At 42.9% G+C, this 15,779-nt stretch overlaps 1 protein-coding gene across 3 annotated transcripts in view; it reads left to right on the top strand.

Annotated features, from left to right (window-relative positions):
- The window catches only part of rerea (arginine-glutamic acid dipeptide (RE) repeats a), a 124,731-nt gene extending 109,211 nt beyond the window's left edge, over nt 1-15,520 (top strand). For 2 of the 3 annotated variants that reach the window (XM_056268126.1, XM_056268127.1), the window contains 11 exons: nt 7,018-7,180; nt 7,505-7,597; nt 8,447-8,646; nt 8,764-8,925; nt 9,021-9,134; nt 9,930-11,326; nt 12,235-12,457; nt 12,569-13,289; nt 14,027-14,167; nt 14,253-14,421; nt 14,514-15,520. In XM_056268126.1, coding sequence (XP_056124101.1) covers nt 7,018-7,180; nt 7,505-7,597; nt 8,447-8,646; nt 8,764-8,925; nt 9,021-9,134; nt 9,930-11,326; nt 12,235-12,457; nt 12,569-13,289; nt 14,027-14,167; nt 14,253-14,421; nt 14,514-14,547 — 3,417 coding nt within the window. In that variant the 3' untranslated portion in view covers nt 14,548-15,520. Of the gene's footprint in view, nt 1-7,017; nt 7,181-7,504; nt 7,598-8,446; nt 8,647-8,763; nt 8,926-9,020; nt 9,135-9,929; nt 11,327-12,234; nt 12,458-12,568; nt 13,290-13,996; nt 14,168-14,252; nt 14,422-14,513 lie in introns of all 3 variants that reach the window. The other variant, XM_056268125.1, reaches the window with a different exon arrangement.
- The last annotated feature ends 259 nt before the right edge of the window (nt 15,521-15,779 follow it).

The raw sequence follows: 15,779 nt of genomic DNA, 5'->3' as shown, positions 1-15,779 counted from the left end.
GGGAAGTGGGTGTGTCGTCTTACTGTCTCTGCTCTTTTCGCTGCCACCATTTCCTCCACTTGAAAGACAACGTCATGGAATTATTTGTGTTCTGGTGTAAGAAATGTTCCCAAACAAACCCGGCATGATGTGTCTACAGATCACAGATTTGCCCGTGTGCTGTCCCAGAAAGATTTTTTTGTACTTTGTACTCTTCTGATAGTTTTCTGTAGTGGTTTAGACCTATTCGTTTTAAATTATTGCTTACAAATCAAACCAGTAAGCACAGCAACATAAATTTAAGCTGCAAATGATCTAATTCGAAACAAACTATTGCAGATTGTTTTTATGATTATTTTTAATGCATTTTAAATGCCCAAAAGTGTGTTCCTTTATTTTATTTATTTATTTGTATTCGACAGCTTATTATATACTGACTTTTTTATTTGAATTTAAGTAATTATTAATATTTTTATGTAGGGTTTTTTGGAAGATTTGATTTCCAGATGCTTCTCATATTAAAGGGCACATTGGTCTGTCCCTGGTAAATCTGAAATTTTGGTATGATTGCAGCACTTTGCGACAACAGTCTGTGCGCTTTAACCTTTTGGAAATCTGCCCCTGGCTTTTTAATGCTAGGTAGACCCCTGTTTTAGGAGGGTGCAGACTAACTGGTAACACTCCAAAGCTTGATTAAATTGCACCTGCAGGAAGAAAGAACCTTAGGTTGCACAATAGAGACTCTGTAATGTGGGCCGAGATGTATAAGGGACATTTTCCATCATGCTGGAAAAACAGCCATACCGTAAAGCAGCCATGGTGTAATCCAGCTGCATTGCTGGCGTTGCAGAAGATCCAATTGTGTAAGGAGGCAGCCCTGGCCCTCGGGCCCTGTAATTTTGGCCAAGATTATAGAACTGTTCTCGGTACAACCTTGTAGCAGATGTTTGCCCTGGTGCGATCTGTATAAATGTCAAATTGAATTCATTGCAAAGATGTTAGCCCTGCAGCCAGTGCCCTAGAGAGGCGCTTGTGTGATTAGAGGTATTGAGGGTTGGGCACTAATTAAAATGGCTAAAACTGGCGGCCTGCTCGATCGCCAGCAGCTGTCCAGTCGTGATAAAATTGTCTGCTTGTTTTGGTAAATGTTGTTTTTGGAAATGTTTTTGATCTTAGTGTACTTGGCCATTTTTTATGGTTTAGACTTCCTCCAGATAGGCTATACAAATAAATTATAATTATTTCTGTTTAGTGTGTATGAAAAGTGGGCATGCATAGCCTAGCCTGTGTGTTGTTTGTTGTCTGGCTATCTGAACAAAGCTGTGGCTGTACAACTTGATCTTTTGGATTAAAGAGATCGGCCCCGATCAAAAAGTCTTGCTGTGGCGTACTTTTGCCTCCATTGGCTGAAAGCGCTTAAAGCAGGGAAACACAACTGCTGATTCCTCTGCTTGTGCCTCGTTGACCTGCAAGCGCACACGGCTTATTATTTCTTTTCCAACAGAAAGCGACAGCGCAGCAGGGATTCGCTGTCTATTTAATATCCTTTTATACCCCGCTCTATCAGCCAAGGCCATTGTAGTGCACTTTTTTTTTCTCTCAAATTTTGCCTGATTTAACCAAAAGGTTGGGCAATGGTGTTTGAATGGAGCCTGTTTTTGCGGTGTGCTACATTGCTTTGTTGACTTTGGAGCAAGGTTACAGTAATAGACATTTCCTCTCAATGTAATTTTTCAGGGCTCTTCTCAGACAGTATAACAGCGGCATTTATTTTGACCGTCAATATGGAGTGCCTGGAGTGCAAGTAAAAATTGGTGGCAAGGCATTTAAAAAAAGCAGAGCGATCAAATTAAATCTTAGTGGTTACAGTAAATATACTCTGTAGTAACTTTTTTTAAACAAAAAATTAGTGCGATAATGCTGATATTTTGTCTCATACATGTTATGTAATACATGTTTACAATTTATTTATTATTAAATATTGAATATATATATATATAGAGAGAGAGAGAGTGTGTGTGTACTGTACAACTTCAAATAGTAGCCCGGGCTTTTATTTTCCCAAATCGTCGAACTGCACCAGCTTGTATTTGAGACAGGCGTCTATATGAGACAGGCCTTTATAATTTAGTGTTGAGATGTTGTTCATTGAGTGTATAGGCCTGTCTCTAATCTCTAAAAATCTCCAAATGCTCCACGTGAAACTGAGGTCTTCCGACCTTTAACTATCGCGTCAATTGATTTTGATTAATATGCGCGAGGGAGAGAGAGCAAGACAGCGCTCGTGGTGTTTGAAGACGTGAGAGTGCGCGCGCGCGGCCGGGGCTCTCTCTCTCTCTCTGCTCGTAACGCGCCCTGTCAAGCGCAGCAGTCATTCTATTCTACATCACTCATCGATAAAAAAAAAGGCTTTGGAGGGACAAAAAATTTGCTTTGGCAGCCGCCAAAAAGCGGACGATCTGACGGGTTTTAGAAGATTAAATACAACCCGAAACTAAAAAACAGACCCGGCCTCTATTTGAGACCGGCCTTTATTTACCCAAACCTGCAGCCACACCAGGCGTGTAAAAGAGACAGGCGTCTATTTGGGACTCGGCTATTATTTAAAGTTTTACGGTATGTTAATTTTGAAATTCAAAATTATATTAATTAGTTGCAATGTACTAAATATATGTATATTTAATACATCTCTATGTGTATAATTTTTTTAATAGCTTAATAAATTCTTTATTTGTGGTACAATTTTATTCATGTATTTTATTTTTGCTATAGGTTTTTTTAAATTACAAAAAGTATATTGTACTGTATTAAATTGTTGAAGACATCATTGTAAGTATCCAGTATTTAAAAGGCTATAAAGTACAGTGCATAAGAGAGTCAAACTTCTTTCAGCTTTCTTTTTTTGTGACAGTGGATTGAATTTGTCATTACTGCTGCATGTCTCTCCCTCCGGCATGTATTTGGGCACAGTCGGTTCCATGTAAGAACCAGAAAGCACACGGGCCAACTCAACTAATTAATGTTTACAGCTGCATATTCCCTGTCTGTACCTAGTGACCAAATGTTCTCGTATCAATTTTTTTGTATTGTTTAACCAAGCAAATGCTCTTGAGGTTTTTTTCAGGCGGGCTTGATTTGTCTGTTGCTATCTTCCATTTTCTCTCCCCTCTCGCTGCCCTCCCTTGCATTCTCTGCTGCTCTCCTTCCCCTGTATTTGTCAGCTACAGCCTTAACCGTTTGGCTTACTGTCAAAGCAGGGGCCTTTTGTGGCTTCGTCACAAATCTGCCAGGAAAAACAGAAACCATCTGTTCAAGTCCAGGCCTGAGTGCGGATGAGTGTATAAATACAGGAGTTTAGGCCTCACACCCATCCTACACACAGACGCACACATGACCAGAAGGTCCAGCTATGGTTTCTCCCGAATGGTCCACTGCATTGAAAAAAAAAAGTGTAATCTGTTGGAAATTACAGTCTGTGCTTGCATGCTCCCACATCGGTGGTTTTCTCGAGGTGAAATCAGAGTGGAAAAGCATTTCTCTGTGCTGTGATAGGAGGTAAGCCCCTTCCTTGTCAGATAATCCACCCTCCAGAAAAATTCTGCAGATGGAAGCATTCTGAAATGTCTCATAATTCCAAGCTTACGTTGTCAGTATCTCCCGCTCCCTGGTGCACACTCTTCTCTTCTTCTTAAAGATTCGGGGCTAATGGAGGAAATTCCACATACACTAATAGCTGTACGCATTTATCCTGGTCTGGGGGGGGACAAGCTATTCGGGAAAATGTATATATTTTAGTTTGAGTATTTGTGCTATTTGTACCACAAATCATTTAAAAAAATGTTACACACCCTTAAAGAGAGTTCACCCAAAAATGAAAATTATCGTCATTTAATCACCCTCGTATTCAAACAAATTAGTATGATATTTTGAAGAATGTTTCAACCGTTTTTCTCAAAACAATGACATTGACTTCAAATTTAAAAGGGGGGGGGGGGTGGGTATTTTTTTGTTTCACATATTTTGTTACACAGGTGTGTGGAACAGCATGAAGGCTTTTTTTTTATTTTTTTTTATTTTTTATGGGTGAGCCATGTCTTTTAAAAATATTATTAGTGGTGGTTTGCTTTTTTGCCTTGCCATAATGTTTTGCACATTAGTGTATAAAGAAAACAAGGAAATGCTTAAATTTGACATTTTGATGCTCACTACAGATAGCAGAGAGAAATCTCACTTTTGTCTCCAACAAACCTACCTTGACACAAGTCCTGGCTTTGGTATTCAAGCTGTCAGTCTTAGCACTTGACACTAACTCACTATGTGCATCCAGCTTCACAGACCTTCACTACAAACTGAAACTCACAGGAGACATTTCCTCCCCCAGATGTCATCTTTTATTTTGCTTCACAGTAAGACATCTCCCTATATAAAATACTAAATAGCTTCTTTGTCTGTCCTATGTTTTTTGTGCTGCACCTTGAAAAATCGTGCATTTGTTTTTCTGTGTAGCAAACAATCCAGCAACATTTTGTCAGAAAGAATGGGCAGCGCTGAAACGAGTGAGGGATGAGAGACAAACCCAGAGCCCGTGACTTGGCACAGCCCCTCCATGCTTCAAATGAAATCATATTTCCTCTTCCATCTCCTCTTCTCCAGCTTGAAAGGGGATTTTTCTATAGCTCTCCATCGTACAGTTATCACCCGAGGAAATTTGTCATCATCACAGATGATCCTCTCAAAACATTTCATCACTCTTTTCATCCTCGTTCCCCTACTCCTCTACATATTGCTTCAGTAGATTGCATTAAACATCGCTGCGTTATCTTCGCCCGTGGTTGTCAGCTCTTTCTCAGCCTTCACACCTGTCTTGATAGCCTATGGACTAAATTACTTTTGAATGACCACAGTGATTCCTTTCACAGTGTTATTACGCTGAACCAGAGCAAATTTTTTTTCGTCTGCCTTCCTCTAGGATGTTTAAGAGCTATAAAGTGCTCTGGCAAAATTGTTGAGGGCTAAAATGACCTTTTCTTTTTATCTTCTGTAGCATTAAGTTGAGGTTTCATGCTTCAAAGCTCACATCAAATAGAGGGAGGGAAAATAAAAAGTAAGGGGCAACCATGAGGAAGGGGAGGGGGATGCGGTGCTGAACAGTCATTAGGCTGTGAAGAAAGCCTGCCCGCTGTCCTGCTGAACAGTTTTGATCTGCACATTTCAATTAAATTTCACATCAGGAAGCCTGCCATCCTTTGGCCTGCACCTGCGCCCTGACCGACCCCGCCAAAAAGCCTTTTACTCTCAGTAGCGGGCCCGGGCCTTTCGCCATTGCACGTTCCACTCATCATATCGCATAAATAACCCACAGGAGCTGGGCTGGGATACTTTAAGTTGAGCTTGTCAGCCTTGTGTTTCTAATTTGGCAAGCATTTGAACCACCCACAAGGAATTGATGTAATTGTGATAATTGATATTCCTCTTGCGTGTGTCCATCGGGCCACTCAAAGATGGGCTACTCTGAGTTTTATGCATGTGGAAACGTTTTGAGAACTGCTCTACTGCTCAATGTGCTTTTTTCAGTCCTTCAACTGTGCATTTTTTCACATTTTTATTTTCTCTTCAATGGCATATTCCTATCACACCATTGTTTTGGTGTTTATGCTGTACTTTGATTACTTTTTTGGGGGGAACATGTTATATAAGAACATGTAAGTATGAGACTTATCTTGTGTGTTTGCCCATGTCAGACATGGTAGCTTCGGTTGAGCTAGCCTCAGTTTTATAGCCTTTCCATTAGACTGCAGCTTTTTTGTGATTTATGTAAATGTAATTCATATGCTCAAGTGCAGGCATCCGAAGCAAATCTATATGGTTCAGTAAAATTCACTCAAGCAATAAAATAGCCTATGAATAGTCTAGAATTCAAAGTACATGTTTTTCCACTTGCTGCCAAGAATAGTTTGAAGTGTTTGCCGTAAAGCTGTTAATGTGTTGGGGAGAGCAGCATTTTAATGACCAATTTATGTCAAGAAGAACAGCCGAAGCAAAGAGGGAAAGCAATCAATACGCATTAAAGACACCCAAGCCCTATTCAGCCTGAGTTTAACAGACCCTGTCAGACCCCATGTCTGTCCTCTTCACTCATTCCTGCAACATTAACACATTAAAGCATGTTAAAAGCTCAGCCGTTGACATGCAAGCCACTCCAATGCAATGTCTTGAAATTAATATCCAGAATCAGCCAAATGATTCAATTGGAAAGAAACCGAAAGGTACAAGAGAGAAATGAGGAACTACCACAGGAAAAATTTGTAATTGCTTTTCCACCAGACAACGGTTTTAGGGCATGTGTATTATTTTGAATGTGTCCGGAAAACGACAGTTAATTTGTGCAGGCTGCCTAAGCAAAAGCGTCTTCTGATCCATGATTGCATGTGTTAATGTTTCAGTAGGGTATTGATTTCCTGGCTGGCTTTTGTGCTCGGGATTTATATGCCTTACTCCCTGGCAAGCGCGCCCTCTGAATGTTTGATTAAAGTTCAATTGACTCTTCTAGCGCAGGGGCTTGGAGCCATTTTACTCCCTATTTGTAGCGCCAAAGCTCTCCCTGACATGTTCCTTTGTTTCCATTCAAACGCCTGCCACCCAGGCAGCCACCAATGTACTGATCCTAATATCCCAGCATTCAGAGAGCTTCACTGCCTAATCCTGGGACAGACACGGCCACAGCACAACAAGCCGGTCTGCTGGCAAACCTGGCATGGATTCTTTGTCCAGGACTCTATACCTTCTCCCTTCCTTTCTTTCTACTATCAAAACTAAAATGGTTTCATCAACCAACTCCTGATGTTTTTCAGTGCAGCTGCCTTATCATTTTGACATTTGTGGTCTATTCTTTCGCTTATCAAGCCATATTCACATCACATCCAACAGATCAACTATAGTATTTGTAGTTTCTTTTTTAAATTTTATACAGTAAGACTGCCTAAATGTTTGTTAAAACTACTGGCTCATGAGATTGTTTATGTGTTTGCTATCTCATAGGGGGAGCTGATCACCTTTTACTATTATTGGAAGAAAACCCCAGAGGCTGCCAGTTGCAGAGCCCACCGCAGACACCGCAGACAACCCGTCTTCCGCCGGATCAAGACCCGCACCGCCTCCACTCCCGTCAACACTCCCTCCCGCCCACCTTCCAGCGAGTTCTGTAAGTGCAATCTGCCTCTCTTCCCCCTAGAGACAGAGAACAGACTCTTGTCACAGCTAAACATGACATCCCTGAAACTCCCAGGACTAATATGGCTTTTCAGAGCACAGATCCCCCTCTGTGATTCTTCAAAGTAAACAGCTGAAATCTCATATCCGATAAGAGACGGAACAGGGAGGTATCGCTCTAATTATGTGAACAAACCTTTTCTCCTGAAAAAAGCCACTGATAATGTATTAAGTGTAACAGGCCTCTGTTTTGTCTTAAACATCATTTGACAACTACAGTCTCCTATCTTTATCATCCTATCTTTCTATTTTCCAGTGGACTTGAGTTCAGCCAGCGAAGATGACTTTGACAGTGAAGACAGCGAACAGGAACTGAAGGGCTACGCCTGCCGCCACTGTTTCTCTACCAGTGAGTGCAAAATTTATCATCAAATTAAATCTCACATCATAATATCATGCTGATATTTAGACCAACAGCATGACTGTGAGTGTGATGCAGTTTTTATGCAGCAGCTCAATAAGTTAGTGTAACTTGCATTTTAGAAAGGATAAAAAATGTTTTTATATTTATACATTTATTTTTTATTTTTATATTTATGTATTTTTTATCAAATTAAGCAATATCACACACCGTGCTGATATTCAGACTAACAGAATGACTGTGAGTGTGATGCTGCTTTAATTGAACAGTTCAATAAACAAGAAGTTATTCAATCATTTACATTTAGACACTTAAATATCTTTATCAGAATTATTACTAATCACTAATTGTTGTATAATTTTGCCCATATTCTTTCTGATTTGCCGAGTGACCAAACAGTGTGACAAACAACAAACAATGATTTTCTCAGTCCTTCAATTGTTCCCAAGGTGAAGTGTTGGAGGTATTATCCTAATATAGTGATACCATGAGACAGGTGACTCTTCAGGAGACTATAATAATCCCCTCTGCAGGCCTGTAATTACTCTCAGTTTGAGAGTCCTCTGATGCTCGGCCCCGTACCTCATCTGGCAGATGGACATCAGAGCGTGTCATTTCTAATTTTATCCAATCTGACAGTTACTCATTTGTTTTTTGTCTCATTATGTGCTCTGACCTGTTGATGCAGTTGGCATTCATATCGCATTCAAGTCTGATACGAAAACATCTTATTTGACCTTAGCATGTCTATGAAGTGTTTGGCTAGCCTTAGAGCATTTCCTGTTAGTGTAATGTTTAATAAGCAGAGCTCAGCTTAACTGAAATTTGTGTTTACAGCCTCCAAGGACTGGCACCACGGGGGTCGCGAGAACATCCTGCTGTGCACCGACTGCCGGATCCATTTTAAGAAGTACGGCGAACTACCCCCCATCGAGAAGCCTGTAGACCCGCCACCGTTTATGTTCAAACCTGTCAAAGAGGAAGAAGATGGACTCAGTGGGAAGCATAGCATGAGGACTCGACGGAACCGCGGCTCAGTAAGACACCTAACTTGGCTACCTTTTAGCGCCATTTTAACTACATATAATGTGTTTTAGCAGCATTAGCCATTTGTTACATCTCTTTGTTTTTTTTTGTTTTTTTTCTCGGTTCAGATGTCAACGCTACGAAGTGGCCGCAAGAAGCAAACCGCCAGCCCAGATGGCAGAGCCTCACCAACCAATGAGGATCTGCGCTCCAGCGGGCGTACCTCACCCAGTGCAGCCAGCACCTCCAGCACTGACAGCAAGACTGACTCGATGAAGAAACCCAGCAAGGTACGACCCATGTGCACAGACTATTCATCGAAATCACACTGAGCATCACAGGAATTTGTTTTCTGAGGAAACATGTTTTCATTTTGTCAAAACAGAAGACAAAGGAAGAGGCGCCATCGCCTATGAAGAGTGCCAAACGTCAGAGAGAAAAAGGAGCCTCTGACACAGAGGAGTCTGAGAGGGCAAGCGCCAAGAAGTCTAAAACGCAGGTAAGTGAACTCCTGCTAGACATGCATCTCAATACATCTCAAAGAGAAAATGAAGAATAGCTTTAACCAGAAATTAGTAGTTTCTACATTTTTAGTCTGTAGGAAATTAAGTTTTAGAAAAATCTTTATTAAAAGTTTTTTTTTATATATTTAAAGTGTTTTTTATATTATTTATATATTTACATTTATATAGTCTAGTCTAAAATGCAGGTAAGTGAAGTCCTAGTGAACAAGCATCCTATGTAGGAAAAGTGTTTTGTATACATCTCAAAAAGTATAGGAAATATAACTCTAAACAGAAACGGCTTAGATTTGTTTTCTTTTAACCTGTCCTTCATAACAATGTATAGTTCTGCAATTCATGCTGCTGCATTAAAGATGGCAGTTTGATGAGTACTGCTAAAGATATGTGATAATGTGGCTAAATTATTGTTGGCATGGAAATGTGTGATGTGTTTGGGAGAAAAATGATCAACTAGAGGTTTACTTGGAAGAATAGCTCTCCATTAATCCAACAGACATTAATAAACGTATACTAAAGTTCACTGAAGGGTTTGTGGCAGCTCTATTTGACTCAGTCCAACAAAGACACTAGATTTACAGTTGTATTTTTTTGCTGTTACCTATGGTAACAATGTGATTTCATATCCTTTAAATGTCATTAGTTCACATTACATCTCAATGACTGTGATATGCAAAGGTTATTTGTTCTTGATCGTGACTGCACCCATTATTCGGTCATCAGCAAATGTCGGTATGGCCAAGTTTATTGACCCTTCCTTCCATCTTCTGCAGGAACTCCGGCCGGACTCGCCCTCGGAATGTGAGGGAGAGGGAGAGGGCGAGGGTGAGGGTGAGAGCTCGGACGGTCGCAGTGTGAATGATGAGGGCAGCAGCGATCCCAAGGATATTGACCAGGACAACCGCAGCTCCTCACCCAGCATCCCCAGCCCACGTGACAACGAGAGCGACTCAGACTCCTCAGCGCAGCAACAGATCCTCCAGGGTCAGCACCCTCCAGTCATCCAGTGCCAGACGGGGGCTTTACCCCCGGCCCCTCCTTCCGCAGCTGCAGCCTCCACACCACCCTCCACGGGCACACCTTCGCTGTCATCCCAGTCATCCCCCTCCATCCCCCCTACCTCCATGCCTCCTCAGCAGACACCTCCAGCAGGTCCGCTGTCTCTCATCCAGTCAGGGGCGCAGAGGCTACCCTCACCCCATTCCCCACTGCAGGGCATAACTCAGCCTCCCCCACCTACTCAGACCGGCCCTCAGTCCCTGCAGCCTCCACTACATTGCCCCATGCCGCCCATGGGCCACCCTCTGCAGGCGGGGCCGTCACACATGCCTCACCCTCATGCTATACCTGCTCAGTCCTTCCCAATCGGTCAGTCTCAGGTCCCCCCTTCACCACTCCCAGGTCAATCCCAAGCTGCCTCCCTGTCTCAACAACAGCGACCTCACACCCCTCCATCCCAATCGCAATCCTCCTCACAGAGCTGCAGCCAGCCTCCCAGAGAGCAGCCTCTGCCATCAGCACCATTGCCTATGCCCCACATCAAACCTCCGCCTACCACCCCTATCCCACAAATGCTAAACCCTCAGTCACACAAGCATCCCAGCCACCCCCCATTCCCACAGATGCCTTCCAACCTGCCCCCACCACCTGCCTTGAAGCCCCTCAGCTCTCTATCCACGCACCACCCTCCCTCCGCCCATCCGCCGCCCCTTCAGCTCATGCCTCAAAACCAGCAGCTACAGCCTCCACCAGTGCAACCTCCAGTGCTCACCCAGTCCCAAAACCTTCCGGCAACAGGAAGTCAAGCGCCCCCACCGGCACCTCCGCTCCCTTCCTCTTCCTCTGCCTCACACTCGGCGCCTTCCCAGCCACCCTTCCCTCCTCATTCCTTCATGCCAGGCAGCTCGCCCGTCCTGTCACCCTCCACCGTCTCTTCTTCTGTGGCGAGCTCAATGACTATGCTGCAGCAGCCACCCTCCTCCATATCCATGCCCCTGCCTGCATCGGTCAGTGCGCCCTGCCCAGGACCCTCCACTGTGCCACCTGTACAGATTAAAGAAGAGCCACTGGATGAAGCTGAGGAGCCAGAGAGTCCTCCACCACCACAGAGGAGCCCTTCCCCTCCACCCACCATTGTCAACACTCCCAGTCACGCCAGCCAGTCTGCACGGTACATCATTTATTTTTTCATGATCGATAGAATTGTCTTTAAGTGCTAATGTGCAGAATTAATATTATATATATATATATTTTTTTTTTTATTATTATTATTTTTACTTTTTGACAATTACTAAATCAGTAATAACTACAATAAAAACATTAATTCATATTTATATTACAATATTCAAAAATGATCAAACATACTAAAACAATATTATAAAAATGATAACGTTTAGTAAATTTGTATTTTATTAAATTTGTTTGAATGGTTTGAATAGTATTTTTATAATAATAATAAAGTGTAGTAGATAATAAGATTTTATTTATTAAAACGGTATATTAATTGATATTTATGTTATAAGCAAATGATAAACAAACTAAAAATTTGTCATTTTATTGCATTTATTCAAATGTAATCAAATATAATTTCATTAAGTTACAATGAGTTTAAAAGTTACGTTAAATAGTACTATAAATGTAGCAGTCTAACTAAACCTGCCTTAGCTTCAGCTCCTCTGCAGTCATCAAGCGTGGACAGGGCACAGATTAATGACTGCATCATAGCGGTGAAAGCCTCCATCAGAACATGAGCGTGTCTTTGTAGAGCTGCTGTGGCCTTGTTTCGCACTCCCTTGCAGTGAATAGCAATAAGCTCACTAATGCACAGAGAGCAGCTCATTATGGCACTGGAGATTAAAAAGATTGATTGAGAAGCTCTAGTATAGTATAAACGAGAGGACATCCCACAGGTTATTTATTTGAGACAAAGTAATTGCATTTGTTCTAAACTGGCTGCTAAATCAGCCTGTGTAAATATTTCTGCTCTTCCACAGCTTAAATCTGTCATTAGAGAAGAAAGGTTTCACACAGCAAAATGACACTGACAGTGGTAACTCTGTCTATCCATCCTGTTTATAGGTTCTACAAACATCTGGACAGAGGTTACAACACATGTGCCAGAACAGACTTCTACTTCACACCACTGGCCTCGTCGAAACTGGCAAAAAAGCGGGAGGAGGTGCTGGAGAAAGCCAAGAGGGAAGCAGAGCAGAAAGCACGAGAAGAAAAAGAAAAGGAGAGGGAACGAGAAAAAGAAAGAGAACGGGAACGGGAGAGAGAGAAAGAGGCTGAGAGAGCTGCTGTAAGTTTTGGTCTAATGTGTTGCATTAAATGCTATTTTTATCTGGTAATTTCTGCAAAACAATTTTCATTATCGATTTCTTGCTCCTAAATATCTGCTCTGTCTTTACAGAAAGCTTCCAGTTCTTCTCATGAGGGTCGCATGGGTGAACCCCAGATGGCGGGATCAGCTCATATGCGGACCTCTTTTGATCCACCACCCACCACCATCGCCACTGTGCCCCCTTATATCGGCCCTGACACACCCGCCCTGCGCACGCTCAGCGAATACGCTCGGCCCCACGTCATGTCCCCCACCAACCGCAACCATCCTTTCTTCGTCTCACTCAACCCCGCAGACCCACTCCTGGCCTACCACATGCCCGGCCTGTACAACGCAGACCCCGGCATGCGTGAGCGTGAGCTGCGGGAGCGAGAGATGCGGGAGAGGGAGATTCGAGAGAGGGAGATGAGAATGGAGAGGATGAAGCCGGGCTTCGAGGTCAAACCTCCAGAATTGGACAGCCTGCATCCTTCCGCTAACCCCATGGAGCACTTTGCACGGCACGGGCCTATTGGTCTCCAACACATGGCTGGCCATCATCCATTCGCCTCCTTCCACCCGGGCCTGAATCCACTGGAGCGGGAACGGCTGGCGCTGGCCGGGCCTCCGCTACGGCCTGAGATGACCTACCCTGAGCGACTGGCCGAGAGGCTACATGTTGAGAGGATGGCTTCTGTAGCTAACGACCCCATCGCACGGCTGCAGATGTTCAACGTGACGCCACACCACCATCAGCACTCGCACATCCATTCACACCTACACCTGCACCAACAGGACCCTCTGCACCAAGGTGAGAGACCTTTCACTCTACTCTTGTGTGCTGGATAGTTGTAGTAGGCCCACACGGAATCTGCGTGCCCAGATCTCATTCACAAACTTCTACACATCCATTGTGTGTTTATGAAGTATGATGTAGTTTGATTGTGTTTGGCTGCCAATTAGAGTGCAGTACTCTCAGCTACGAGAATATAATGGTTTGAATCCATTTAACAGAATTCCGCCAATGTTCTAGTCCAGAAAATGTGAAAAATGTCCGCAGATTCCATCTGGGCCATCTTTAGAATTGTAGAAATGGCATGGCCATCTTTTTCATTTTTTTTATGTAAAAAGAAAAAAGATTCTATGAAATGATGCTGTCTCTGATGTTAAAATTCTGGCCGATAGCAATAAGCCCATAATTATTTTTGTATTATGACCGATAACTGATAAAGGGCCGATTTAATATAATATTTTGTCTAAATAAGTGGAAAGTGCATGTGCAAATAAATATGTAACATTAGCTCATGCCGATGCATTTTAAAAACATCTCCGATATCGGCCAATAACCGATATGATACTGATTATATCATGCATCCCTGCTATTGAATATTGTTATTTTATGCTTATCATTTATGCGTGATGTTCATTTTGAATATCAGTGCTGTTAGTAGTAAATATGTGTGTTTCTGTATTATATTGACTGTGTACCATTACAAAAAGCTTCTGACACGGGCGAAGGTGGTGGTGAATGTCTTGTGTGTCCCCCAGGTTCTGGGGCACATCCGCTCGTAGACCCACTGGCCGGCGGACCGCACCTCGCCCGATTCCCCTACCCACCTGGAGCCATCCCCAACCCCCTGCTCGGACAGCCCCCGCATGAACACGAGATGCTCCGGCACCCTATGTTCGGTAAGACACATACACAAGCAGCATTTCAATCTTTCCAGCTCTTTGTCCAAGCATTAGCTCATGAATCTTGCTGTGTGATCCCTAGGCGCTCCATACCCCAGAGATCTCCCACCACCCATGTCAGCGGCACACCAGCTCCAGGCCATGCATGCACAGTCTGCAGAGCTACAGAGATTGGCCATGGAGCAGCAGTGGCTACACGGTCATCACCACATGCACGGAGGCCCTCTGCCAGGACAGGAGGACTATTACAGGTCAGTCCCCCAGTCACACCTTTTTCCAGAAAGTATGTGCGCTTCAAACATCCGTGATAAAACCATACGTGTCTCTTCTCGCTATGTTTCAGCCGGTTGAAGAAGGAAAGCGACAAACAGCTGTGATCAGCCGAGGGCTCCCAGTGGATCAGCAGGACACAGGAGGTCACAGCAGAACAGTTACGCACGGGAACTCGCGTGTTCTAGGAACGTTTTCAGTTCGCCGAAGCGACGAGGATCGTCTGAGGAAACTTCTTTCTGTTGTTCAGCTTTCTTCACTATTCCGGACTTTTTTAAGACATTGACTTTTTCGGGGGGTTATATATCGTTCAAGTAGTGACAGCGTCCTCAAGACTGATTGTGACTTTCCTGCATGAACATACTCTGAGAAGCTTCCCTGACGTCTTTTGTAGGTGCTAGAAAACCAGATACTTTGTCACTGTGCTAATTGGGGGGAAAACAGAGGAACAGAACAGTCGGGCCATTATATCTGAAAAGTGCTATCTTAAATTCAATGTTTATTTTAATACATTGTAGGAGGTTTTCATAATGTTAAGAAAAGCTGCAGCATGGCATTTTTTGAGTCTGTAAATAGTATATAAATATATATATATATATATACATATATAATTATTACTATTATCATAATAATTATTATTAGGTGTGGATTCCTAACAGATACGTTAGACCTCCGATATAATAATTTTCTGAAGTGCCATCCCTTGTTTCAGAGGGGAAGGAGATGGCACCGTCAGAGCAGGTAACCATGTCAGATGGTTCGGTCCATGTAAACGGGGTCTGCTGGGTAGAATGGTACCGGATTTTAATCCAAACACCTCTAGAGGTCAAAGCTCAGATGACGCCTTTTTTATTTTTGTTCGTTCGTTTGATTTGTTTCATATATGACAGTGTATGACAAACACTCATGACATCATGACCATATTTTTAATTTCATTGCTGAACTCATACCGAGTTAGACGTTCAAAACACTTGAAGGAGGAGGTGCGATGCCTCGTGAGTATTGGGGCAAGTAGCCCATTTGGAAAGAAGAATATTGCACTGATTAACCTCAGTTTTGTTTTTTTGTTGTTGTTTTTTTTTTTTTTTACAAAAATTGGCTTTCCTGTGACTTAAGTGTGAGCGAGTGCATTTCGAAAGCCGTTTCACTCTGTTTTCTGTGTACCAAAGTTGAGCGGCATTCAGTTTTGCAACTGGGTTCATATCTCGGCTAGTTCCTCAGTGCTTAGAGATTGCAAAACCTTTTTTTAAGTAACAATATGACATCTTGATGCACATTTTTTTACTTTTAGATTTACACATTGTCAAAGGGTGCTGGAAAAGATAGCAATGCTCCCCCC

Source organism: Rhinichthys klamathensis, unplaced genomic scaffold (assembly GCF_029890125.1).
Source record: "Rhinichthys klamathensis goyatoka isolate OS25496 unplaced genomic scaffold, OSU_Roscu_1.1 h1tg000269l_1, whole genome shotgun sequence".
NCBI classification, from domain to species: domain Eukaryota; kingdom Metazoa; phylum Chordata; class Actinopteri; order Cypriniformes; family Leuciscidae; genus Rhinichthys; species Rhinichthys klamathensis.
This window is presented reverse-complemented; position numbering and strand designations above follow the sequence as displayed.